Source organism: Oncorhynchus gorbuscha, linkage group LG08, assembly GCF_021184085.1.
Source record: "Oncorhynchus gorbuscha isolate QuinsamMale2020 ecotype Even-year linkage group LG08, OgorEven_v1.0, whole genome shotgun sequence".
NCBI lineage: Eukaryota > Metazoa > Chordata > Actinopteri > Salmoniformes > Salmonidae > Oncorhynchus > Oncorhynchus gorbuscha.
The window spans coordinates 65,003,416-65,016,220 of record NC_060180.1 but is presented as its reverse complement, the minus strand read 5'-3'; the positions used below and the strand labels follow the sequence as shown (position 1 = coordinate 65,016,220).

Sequence of the window (12,805 nt, the reverse complement as noted above, 5' to 3'; positions counted from 1 at the left end):
GCTCTCTTTGGATACATACACCACACACAGGCTCTCTGTATATACATATACCACACACAGGCTCTCTGTATATACATACACCACACACAGGCTCTCTGTATATACATATACCACACACAGGCTCTCTGTATATACATACACCACACACAGGCTCTCTGTATATACATACACCACACACAGGCTCTCTGTATATACATATACCACACACAGGCTCTCTGTATATACATACACCACACACAGGCTCTCTGTATATACATACACCACACACAGGCTCTCTGTATATACATACACCACACACAGGCTCTCTGTATATACATATACCACACACAGGCTCTCTGTATATACATACACCACACACAGGCTCTCTGTATATACATACACCACACACAGGCTCTCTGTATATACATACACCACACACAGGCTCTCATTGGATACATACACCACACACAGGCTCTCTGTATATACATATACCACACACAGGCTCTCTGTATATACATATACCACACACAGGCTCTCCCTGGATACATATACCACACACAGGCTCTCTGTATATACATACACCACACACAGGCTCTCTGTATATACATACACCACACACAGGCTCTCTGTATATACATATACCACACACAGGCTCTCTGTATATACATATACCACACACAGGCTCTCTGTATATACATATACCACACACAGGCTCTCTGTATATACATATACCACACACAGGCTCTCTGTATATACATATACCACACACAGGCTCTCTGTATATACATACACCACACACAGGCTCTCTGTATATACATATACCACACACAGGCTCTCTGTATATACATACACCACACACAGGCTCTCTGTATATACATATACCACACACAGGCTCTCTGTATATACATACACCACACACAGGCTCTCTGTATATACATACACCACACACAGGCTCTCTGTATATACATACACCACACACAGGCTCTCCTTGGATACATACACCACACACAGGCTCTCTGTATATACATACACCATATACACACATGCAAGGCACACATGTGGTGGTGTGTTTTATGTGCTGCCGATAGTCAATGAAAAGGGAGTCAGTAAGGAGGAATCATCCATGCTGGCACTTGATTTTTCCCATCAAACTTTTATGTTTGGCTTTCTAAACATTTCACCCTTTGTCGTTGCTCTTTGTCTGGTTTACTTGACAAACTTTGCATATTTACTACATCTTCACTACATTGTATCGTATGGGAAAATATCATGTGCAATGGATTTTTCTGAAATTCTCTCCTGCTATAATGTATTTTCTTTTCCGCTTTCTGCAAACGTTTGTGTTATTTACATTCATAATAGGATAATGATGTTTCCTATCATGCCGAATCATCCTATCGTCCCCTTTTTTTCTCTTTCCTCATAGCTTAGATGTACATATACTTGTTTCATTGTCATTCGTGTCATTTAAAGCAACACATTCATGTGTTCACATAAATTGTATTTTTATGTGGCTAAACCAACTAAGCTTGTAATTTAACAATTCTATTCGTATTTACAGATGACATACAAGTTCGATATTAAGGCACAAGATCACATGTTCGAGAAGGAATTTCCAACAAAAAACGCATTTTGATGAAAAAATATGTTTTACGTTCAATTGGCTCTCCTGTGAAGTCGTGACTTATGATATACACCTAGTATCCTGAATCGGGTCACATACAGTATATGGATGAAATACCTCAGCCATTCAAGGCATCAGATTTCCTCATCATCTTTAACTTGGTGCACATGGTGAAGCATCGAACACAACCAGCCCCTGTCTACTCTCCCCCCACCGTGGGCCAATCAGCTCCATTTCCCTGTCCCAGCCTCTGATGCAGCAGGCTGCTGATTTGTTCCTTCCTTTAGGCATACAGTATGGGGAGGTGGTAATTGGGAGTAGCGTGTGCTGCTCTCCTCTGTTTACACGCGGAGCAGCAGGCAGAATAGTGCTGCTGAGGGGAGAGGAGAGTAAGCGGCAGGAGTCGCTTCTCTGCCATGCTCCCCACACCCTGCATCCTCAGCCTGGCTTCCACACTTCTTCCACCAAGGCAATCCTCTTACTTGTCCATTCCCGCTAGAGTGTGTGGATAAAACCTTCCCAGTGCACTGTGTGTGTAGACTATCTGCTTGCAGTGGAGTTAAGGAGCTCAGACAAGCAGGACAGGAGCACAGTACGGACTGTAAGCCCAGTACAGCAGCTACAGGGAGGACCCTGCTTTTTTTCCCGCCCCATGCGTTATTTAGTGCTGAAATGCCCGAAGTCAATGACTTGTTCTCTGTCGAGGATGTACCTTCAGGTAAGACGGGCTGGGATGGGATGGGATACACGTGTTGCTTAGTGAATTAATGTGTAGTACAGGTGTCCATCCTTCTTTGCAGAGTTCTTTGCAATTAGTTGGGAAGTGATGCTGTTTTTGTGTGTGTGTCAGGAGTGCTTGTGCATGTGTGTATGAGTGAGTCCATAAAGTGTATGTGCAGATAGGTGTGTGCAAGAAGTATGTGTGAACATATGTACAGTACATGCAGCGTGCACAATGTGTGTGTATGTACTGTCTTTATCTGTGTGCACATGCTCGGTTGGCATCTTCAGAGCAGACTTTTGGTGTTTCAGAGGGGGGAGGGAATGTATTATCTTTGTGTATGATGATTATACAGTATAATCACTGGTGTAGCACACCCTCCTGCAGCTTTGGGGAGCCAGGCTCAGCCAATCAGAATGACTTTTTCCCCACAAAAGGGCTTTATTACAGACAGAAATACTCCTCGGTTTCATCAGCTGTCTGGTCTCAAATGATCCCGCAGGTGAAGAAGCCAGATGTGGAGGTCCTAGGATGGCGTGGTTACATGTGATAGTGAGGCCAGTTGGGCGTACTGCCAAATTCTCTAAAACAACATTGGAGGCGGCTTATGGTAGAGAAATGAACATTCAATTCTCTGGCAATAGCTCTGGTGGTCATTCATACAGTCAGCAGCCCTCAAAATGTGGCATTGTGTTGTGTGATAAAACTACACATTTTAAAGTGGCCTTTTAATGCCCCCAACACAAGGTTCACCTGAGTAATGATCATGCTGTTTAATCAGCTTCTTGACATGCCACATCTGTCAGTTGGATGGATTATCTTGGAAAAGGAGAAATGCTCACTAACAGGGATGTAAACACATTTGTGCACAAAATATTTGAGAAATATGCTTTTTGTGCGTATGGAACAGTTCTAGGATCTTTTATTTGAGCTCATGAAACATGGGGCCAACACTTTACATGTTGTGTTTATATTGTTCTTCAGTATATTTACTATTATAATACTTTACTGTGCTGGAGTCCCTCTGGAGGTTGGGCCCCCCAGATAGCATATGATCACGTCATAAGTCATGAAAGAAATGTTTAGCATTACATTAAATTAGCTCAGAATTTTGGGTAAAATATGTTACATTTAACTAGGTTTTGCAGTCATAAAACAACTGAGGAAAAACTAAAATGCTACTATATTTACCACTTGAATAAAGAAGAAAAATAATATTTTTGTAAACTCAATAAGACATCAACTCGCAGATTATTGTCTGACATCAACTCCATCAGATTTGATAAAATGGTTGTTTTTATGAATTAATACATTTCCATATTTTGCAAATGTTTGAATTGAACTTTTATTTTTAGAGGCCAAAATATGTCTGTTTTGAGTATCTGGTGTCAACTCCGTCAGTGGCTTGTCAACTCCGTCAGTGGCTTGTCAACTCCGTCAGTGGCTTGTCAACTCCGTCAGTGGCTTGTCAACTCCGTCAGTGGCTTGTCAACTCCGTCAGTGGCTTGTCAACTCCGTCAGTGGCTTGTCAACTCCGTCAGTGGTTTGTCAACTCCGTCAGTGGCTTGTCAACTCCGTCAGTGGTTTGTCAACTCCGTCAGTGGCTTGTCAACTCCGTCAGTGGCTTGTCAACTCCGTCAGTGGCTTGTCAACTCCGTCAGTGATTTGTCAACTCCGTCAGTGGCTTGTCAACTCCGTCAGTGGCTTGTCAACTCCGTCAGTGGCTTGTCAACTCCGTCAGTGGCTTGTCAACTCCGTCAGTGGTTTGTCAACTCCGTCAGTGGTTTGTCAACTCCGTCAGTGGCTTGTCAACTCCGTCAGTGGTTTGTCAACTCCGTCAGTGGTTTGTCAAGTCCGTCAGTGGCTTGTCAACTCCGTCAGTGGTTTGTCAACTCCGTCAGTGGTTTGTCAACTCCGTCAGTGGCTTGTCAACTCCGTCAGTGGCTTGTCAACTCCGTCAGTGGCTTGTCAACTCCGTCAGTGGCTTGTCAACTCCGTCAGTGGTTTGTCAACTCCGTCAGTGGCTTGTCAACTCCGTCAGTGGTTTGTCAACTCCGTCAGTGGTTTGTCAACTCCGTCAGTGGTTTGTCAACTCCGTCAGTGGCTTGTCAACTCCGTCAGTGGCTTGTCAACTCCGTCAGTGGTTTGTCAACTCCGTCAGTGGTTTGTCAACTCCGTCAGTGGCTTGTCAACTCCGTCAGTGGCTTGTCAACTCCGTCAGTGGCTTGTCAACTCCGTCAGTGGTTTGTCAACTCCGTCAGTGGTTTGTCAACTCCGTCAGTGGTTTGTCAACTCTGTCAGTGGCTTGTTAACACCGTCACTGATGGAGTCTATATTATTTTGTCAATATCTGAAAAAATATTTGAATCAGTGTTCTGTAGCACATGCTTAAACAATTAAAGTATTTGCTGTGTTAGACTTAAGGGATAATGTTTGAGATATAAATGTTTTATGTTCTAAATCTAGAAAGACATGCCAAAATGTTAATGAAATTAGCACAGGAGCTTTTAATAGTGCATTAAAACAAAACTTTTGTTAAAATTAAGAAAAATATTTGTCCAGTCTTTAAAGAATTCCTGAACTCTAAAACGTTTGACATTTTAGTCATTTAGTGGACGCTCTTATCCAGAGCGAATTATACTTAGTTGCATTCATCTTAAGAAAGCTAGGTGGGACAACCCCATATTCATCACAGTCATAGTAAGTACATTTTTCTTCAATGAAGAAGTTACCAGACACACACATGCAAACTACCAAATATCTCAGTGTAGATGTGCCTGTCATGTGTATGTCCACAGTCTACAGTAGAGATTATATTGTGACAGTCTGAGTGATGCAGTGTGTTGTTGTTTGTCTCCCCAGTTCAAGAGAATGCTGAACAGAGAGCTCACTCAGCTATCAGAGGCCAGCAGATCAGGGAATCAGGTGTCAGAGTTCATCTCCAGCACCTTCCTAGGTATGTCTTTCTCTCCACCACCTTTCACTGTCTGACTGCCTTAGTAGAGACATCTACCGTATGTACTGTAATGTGAATCAATAGTTACAAATGTATACTTATTGTATAGTTACTATTACGTTCCCCAGCACGAAAACCAAAAATTGTCACTCAAACAGAAAGGAACTCACAAAGAGTCACTGACAACAACCAAAAGGAAACAGGCAGGGTTTTAGGAGGGGTTCTGAAAGACACTAGGTGGAGTCCACTGAAAGTTGACTAGCAACAAAAACAAGGACCTACAAGACACCCACTAAATTTACCCAAGAAGAGGCAAACTACATTTTTTTTAAACAAACCAAACTTAAAGACAGGAAGCATACCAAAAAGTTGCGCAAAATGAAAACAGGGCAGATAAGATAAAGGATTGTTTGTCTGGAAATCAAATAAGGCGAGCCAACTAAAGGTGTTAACTCTTCACATCTCTCAAGACCATCGGAGCACTGGGCCAGCACAGGTGAAACACCTTCGCCCTAACGAGATGACCAACCAGCACAGGTGTAGTACATACTGACTAATGAGGTGACACCAATCGGTGCGCCCCACGTGCGAAGGTCCAACCTAGAAATATAAATGGAAAAGCCAAAGCCTGTAACATTACATGTGATTACGCCAAGACAATACGACTCCAGGCAACTACATGATATCTGTGCAACTTCAACTTCAATAGACAACACTTCTTAACTCTATTGTTATTACTGTGGAATAACTGTGGAATAACTATGCACCACAGAAAAGCAACATGACATGGAGATCATGTCTCCACACATCAAGGAGAAGAAGGAGAAAACGGACAAGAAGAAGCGTCCCATGTCCCAGATCGTGGGGGTGAGGAAGCCCAGAATCATCCCCAGTGTGGCCCCCTCCAACATCCCCCGCTTCGGGGTTGCAGCCACTCAGGAGGGCTTTCTCGCCAAGGTAGTCTACGCAACCCTTCTTTTCTGACAATTAGAAAGTACCTCACTTTTAGGGTTCTGTTCTGCCACAGGTTCTGTCACTCTTAGGATTTAATAGTCCCCAGCACGTTTTGGAGTTAAATGATCTGCATGTTTTTCCATCTGGCAGCAGTTGGAAGATATAAACCGATGGGGTGTGGATATTTTCAAAATATCTGAATATTCTGGGAATCGTCCGCTGACGGTGGCGATTTATTCAATTTTCCAGGTATGTCCTCATGTTTCCAAATGAGTCCTCTTCTAAAAAGGGCCCTCTTACATGGCTAAACAATTTACAAAGTCACTGATAAAAAATGCTGAAAATCATATATGTATTCCATATAGGAGCGAGAGCTGCTGAAGTCATTCAAGATCCCTGCAGACACCTTCATCACCTTCATGATGACCCTGGAGGACCACTACCACCATGATGTGGCCTACCACAACAACATCCATGCTGCAGACGTGGTCCAGTCCACCCACGTCCTCCTCTCTACCCCTGCCCTGGAGGTATGACAACTTTTTTAGCTAAAAATACTGAATAAATATATATATATATAGCAATATAATGTTCAAAACTGTACACCTTCTGCAGGGCTATACACTACATCGTATAACTTCAAAATTATGGACATTAGAAAAAGGGTGTTTTGAAAATTGGGGCAGACATGTGTCCCACCTGTCCCATATTGTTGTTGTGCCGTAGTCCCACACACATTCTCACACACATACTGTACAGCAGTGGTGACCGTTCTGAGTGAAGATCACTTTGAGTCAAAAAGCAAGACGAGATATCGTATTTGCTTGAATTGCCCTGCCAATGCTTTGTTGTTCAGAACATAAAAAAATATATATAAAAATTTGAGGTAGGCTATATGATCACACCGGTAATAGATCAGTTGCACACCGGTAATAACTGATCAGTAGATGTTGTTGTATTACTTGTGAGGCAAGGCTGAGTGAGCATACTGTACATTTAAAAATGTACTGGGCTGATTGTGCCTGCATCTGATGGTCAGTGTCAGCAGAGGGAGAGAACAGGAGGAGACAGGGGTCCGCCTCTCAACGTCCCTCCGCTCTCCCTTTCCTCTGTTGACACTGACCAAAAAGGGACACCGTCTTTCACCTGATGGCCAAACTCGAGTTGCACCGCATTATTTCTGCCTCATGCACAAATTCATGTTGTTACTCCTACGAACAAAGAGAGCGAAATATTTCTCGATATTAAAAAAGACCCAATCTGCTAATAATAATGCAAGCCTATCAATAGACTTTCCAACTCATTCATTACAGCTGCAGTGTTGGTTGTCGTGTGAGTGGAGGTTTGAAGAATGCACATTTTAATAGCCTCTAAAAGTGTTGAATAAAAAATGTTGACAGTGCTGAGTAAGAACTTAAACATGAACTCACTAATAAAAACAGCATCTCTTTGCTGTATTCATTGACATTCTCTCTCTGGTCATGATTTGAAATGTTTTGAAATCTCACAGTATCAACTTTGCTGCTGCTTTCTTTTCCGCCTGCTATGTTACAGTAGACCCGGGAATCTGAGCAATCCGACTGGCCAGCGGTAAGCCTATAGTGCACTTGATTTGCTCTCCAGGCCCACCGGGAAGGCAGAGTTTGTACCTTCCGACACATTAAATGGTTAAAAATGGGAACATTTCGCCCTACCTGACATGCAGGGCAGCTGAATCACGTGCACCTACGGCCAACAAAATAAAGGAATGCAAGGCTTTATCGTTGTTTTTTTTTACAGAAATGTTTTCCGATCGACTAGAAATGCCATGGAGATTGCCCAGTCGATCGACCGGTTGGTGACCCCTGCTGTACAGTATTTACCTACATTAACATCCCTGTGTTCCTCCAATCTCTACAGGCGGTGTTCACTGACTTGGAGATCCTAGCTGCTCTGTTTGCCAGTGCTATACATGATGTGGACCACCCGGGGGTGTCTAACCAGTTCCTCATCAACACCAGTGAGTTCACATATCCCCCTGGGCACTAGGCAAAGAGTTGTTTCAAATCTTGGAATCCTTTGTGGTTGTGTGTCCACATTAAATTGTCTCATGGGCCGCATATGTCCCACACGCCGCCAGTTGGAGACCCCTGCTGTAGAATGTGTGTTTGCACTGTTCCTCTCCTGTGTGTCCGTCCAGACTCCGAGCTGGCCCTGATGTACAACGACGTGTCGGTCCTGGAAAACCACCACCTGGCCGTGGGCTTTAAGCTGCTGCAGGAGGACAACTGTGACATCTTCCAGAACCTCAGCAAGAAACAGAGACAGTCCCTACGCAAGATGGTCATAGACATGGTGTTAGCCACAGACATGTCCAAACACATGAACCTGCTGGCTGACCTGAAGACTATGGTGGAGACCAAGAAGGTGACCAGTCTAGGAGTACTTCTACTAGACAACTATGGAGATCGTATCCAGGTAAGACTCACAGAATAATAAAATTAACTCTCTTAGAAGGGATTCATATTCAGCATAACCCATGTGAATTAGATGATGATATAGCCATTTGGCTGACACTGTCATCCAAAGCTTCTTACAATTAACACATTAATTCAGTGTATGTAGCATGTTTAGGTATTGAACCCAAAACACTTGTTTTGACTGACAGCACCCTGCTCCAGCCAAATGAACCATTGGGATCGTATTATTGTCATATGATTGCATGGTCATTTATTTTCCTTGATACTCAATAAGAAGTGTTTTTGGTTTCTCCAGGTCCTCCAGAACATGGTTCACTGTGCTGACCTCAGTAACCCCACCAAGCCCCTGGAGGTCTACCGCCAGTGGACTGACCGCATCATGGTGGAGTTCTTCACCCAGGGGGACAGGGAGAGGGACAAGGGCATGGAGATCAGCCCCATGTGTGACAAACACAACGCCTCCATCGAGAAGAACCAGGTACAGTTATTATACACACAGGCATTGAGACACATACAGTACAGTATGCACACACTATGTTCACATGCAGAAGAGAGACACACACAATTATAATAGTTGGATATATTCTTACATTTGTCCTATTTCACACATATACAAGTGCGCAATATACACGTGTGAATTGGAAATGTGTTTTTTTTTGCATATCCCACTCCCCCTGAGACAGGCCACACCGACAGATTCTTCACCTGCTCTACACACACACAGTCTGGGCTAAAAAGTCTGCCTCTTTTACTAATATGCCAGTGACTATAATCATTTTTCTCTACAGGTGGGCTTCATAGACTACATCGTCCACCCTCTGTGGGAGACGTGGGCAGACCTGGTCCACCCTGATGCCCAGGACATCCTAGACACGCTGGAGGACAATCGCGAGTGGTACCAGAGCATGATCCCACACAGCCCCTCGCCCACACCCGAGGCCCAGGACAAGATGGGCCTGCCTGGGGGAGCCATGGGAGCCGGAGGGGGTGGAGGTGGATCCTCCACAGGAGATAAGTTCCAGTTTGAACTGACCCTAGAGGAGGAGGAGTGCGAGTCCGACACAGAGAGCCCTTCGGCAGAGGAGGAGGGGTACAGTAGCACTGGGATGGAGCCTTCTAGGACTGACCCGGACAGCAGACTCCATTCCATGTCTGCCACTTCTCACCCACACACGCAAGTACTCTCCAAAATGGCTACCTCTGTCCTCAATCTTGGTGGCAGGACTTTGTCCACAGACTCTGACCCAGAAAGGGAGGCCACCGAAGACAGAGAACATGACCAAGAAGGTAACGCCGGTGTGAGGCGCTTCAGGCTAGGTACATAACATCAGTGCAATGTTCTTTCTTTTTTAAAAACATTTCTGAGCCTCCCTTCTGACCCCTTCAACCCCCATCTCTGGCTTCCTTGGATTGAATGGCAGGACAAAGCTGGGGTAAAGAACGTAGAGGGGGTGCGTTCAGGAAGTCTGCACTTTCACAGCAGTCACCTCGTACTGGAGAAAGGAGAGCCCCACTGTTCCTTCTTTGGTTGCAGAGAACAGGAAACCGTGTTTTTGAGCTGGTCTTTTGTGTTTTACCGTCTCTGAGTTGGACGTGTCACCTTATTCAGCTTATGTTTCTCAGAGACACTGAGAAAACCAACCTTCCTGTTTTGCAAGTCAAGCCAAGGTCTACGACAAAAGAGCAAGGATTTTGTGGAACACGTCTTCCTTTTGACTACTTATGGCCGCTTGAAACAATTGACGAAACGATAAACTTAGTAACAACAAACACCACAAAGGCTTTTGAGACATTATGCCAAACAGATTAATAAACATGGACTTGGCCAATGGCAACATTTGCCTGCCTTTTCAACTGTTGGTCATTTTGTCTTTAATTTAAGTCCTTTTAAACTAGTGCAGAAAGTGGTTTAAACCGATAAACTGCAGACTTACCAAATATGTACTACAAAGGACAAAGTACAGAGCAGAACTTCAGAATTGACGAAGAGATTGTTTCAATGTAGCACAACACTTTTTGGGTACCTTGTTGTAACAGCTACTCGGTGCATCACTAGGGGTCTCTCATCAGCCACACTCTTAACAACTGGTTTAGGGTCAGTTCTTCCTCCCACAGTCCTAACCACAGTCCTGTTATATGTAAACCAACAAAACCAACCCTGAGCCAGCCGTTATAGGGACATATAAGTAACCCAAAGCTATGCGGTGTGCACTTGGCACCTCCCAGTGTTGAATATCGGAATTAAAGTCTGAACATGTACTGCAATTCAAGGCATTCAAAATGCCCATACCTACAGTAAATTGACTATAGGTATGTTAAGTGGATTGGTTTTAGCTGTGTTGCTGTTGTAGGCAGGGGTATCCAAAACAAGCACTTCAGTTAAGATTCACCACTTGTCTGTATGATTTTATTTTATTTAGGTTTTTTTCTATTTGAAGTCCCTCATAGTGTATACATACTGCTTTATACTGTAATTGTGTGTATCCTTAACCCTTTTATGGCATCAGTTTGGCTCCACTTTTAGCACTTTACAATTTTACTCATAGCCAATCCCCATCCTGCTTGAAAGGGCTTGAACCAATCCATAAACACATTGGAGGCAGGTGACTGAGAATTTTTGTTTGCCACTGGCAACATGGTAGCCAGCACTTACATACCCTAGCACATTAGGATAACTAGTTGCATTGAGGGAACCTGGACAGAGTTAAGTTAACTGTTTGACAGTACAGTAGGGCTGTGGGACATTTTTTACATTTACATTTTAGTCATTTAACAGATGCTCTTATCCAGAGCAAATTATGACTTGAGCACATACATTTTCATACTTGTCCCCGTGGGGATTGAACCCACAACCCTGGCATTTGCAAGTGCCATGCTCTACCAAATGAGTCAAACTGTACAATGTCCTTTCAAGTCTATTATTATTGTTACAGTAAAGGTCTCAAGTTTCCTACTTACTTCAGGTACCATCATCTGGTCACACTATCAACCAGTTGAACTCGTAAAAAAAAGATATATTGGTAGAGTTTACATTGGGTTATCACAGTTTGTGAAGCACATGGTGTAATATTTGCCAAACTATTTCAGAAATGTATGAAAGATGTGCCGCTCAAGGCAATTGTAACTGAAAAACAACAACAACAAAAAAAGACCATTGGCCATAGGCCAGTTTTCTGTGCTGAAATTTTCACACCCTTTTCCTTTTGTCATTGGTCAATATTCTGCTCTTCACAGGGACATGACCAATGACAGTACAAGGGCCAAGCAAGCATGACACAACTCGTACTGTAGTTTCCATTTTGCCCCAGGCTAATTTCCATCAATGACTAATGTTGATCATGTCACCCTCCCTGTGTACCTTTTCTGCCCCATAGGTTTTCTGTTTTAGAACAATAATTCACTGATAACTGCACCTTTCTTGAATGGTTTGAATGGTTGGACATTTAGATTAATTGAATTTGTAAAGAAACCAAAGCACTTTGTATAGTAATTTTTACAAGTCTGTGCTTAAAGTACAGTCGAGTGTGATGTAACTCTGTTGACTAATCCACATTAGTATTCCGTATTCTGGTATTATGTGGCTTGATTATTACAATTGATGCATAGCACAGGCTGGACCACTGAAGCTAAATTGGGGAACTTGTGCTATGGAATTCTAACTTTTTTGTATCTATAATATGTTTTGATAAAGATGCATGAAAGATGCAAGATTCATAAGGAAATTAGTCAAGTATCTAAAATAAGCTCATCTGTGAACAGAAACTTTTGAACCTACACGTGGAGTAAATTGATGTTGTGTTTTTACGAAAGATCCAGAAATGTGACTTTCTGGAGCCTTATATTTGCGTACGTTTTCTTTCCTCATAGATTGTATACTCGATATGGTGGGGAGACACCAGTGCCATGCACACAGTAGTTAAGGAGCACAAACAGTTCAGAACTCAAGCAAGCCTTTCTGTCTTTCTCAGCTGTCATGAAAAATGTCTTCACCAGCCATTGTTATGACAGTATTTTCACGAGGATTCAGTTATGCTCTCTGTCTACCATTGATTGTTTTGTATATTTTCCTCACAATGCTTTGTGTACAGTTTATTTATTATTTCTATATCTGT

General features: G+C 43.1%; 1 protein-coding gene across 9 annotated transcripts in view; it reads left to right on the top strand.

Annotated features, from left to right (window-relative positions):
* LOC124042009 (cAMP-specific 3',5'-cyclic phosphodiesterase 4D-like) overlaps positions 1–12,415 on the top strand; it is a 140,065-nt gene extending 127,650 nt beyond the window's left edge. For 7 of the 9 annotated variants that reach the window (XM_046360267.1, XM_046360265.1, XM_046360269.1 and 4 more), the window contains 8 exons: positions 5,187–5,280; positions 6,053–6,237; positions 6,385–6,483; positions 6,600–6,764; positions 8,134–8,233; positions 8,414–8,691; positions 8,989–9,171; positions 9,482–12,415. In XM_046360267.1, coding sequence (XP_046216223.1) covers positions 5,187–5,280; positions 6,053–6,237; positions 6,385–6,483; positions 6,600–6,764; positions 8,134–8,233; positions 8,414–8,691; positions 8,989–9,171; positions 9,482–10,018 — 1,641 coding nt within the window. In that variant the 3' untranslated portion in view covers positions 10,019–12,415. Of the gene's footprint in view, positions 1–1,977; positions 2,322–5,186; positions 5,281–6,052; positions 6,238–6,384; positions 6,484–6,599; positions 6,765–8,133; positions 8,234–8,413; positions 8,692–8,988; positions 9,172–9,481 lie in introns of those variants that run through there. The other 2 variants (XM_046360272.1, XM_046360266.1) reach the window with 2 other exon arrangements.
* The last annotated feature ends 390 nt before the right edge of the window (positions 12,416–12,805 follow it).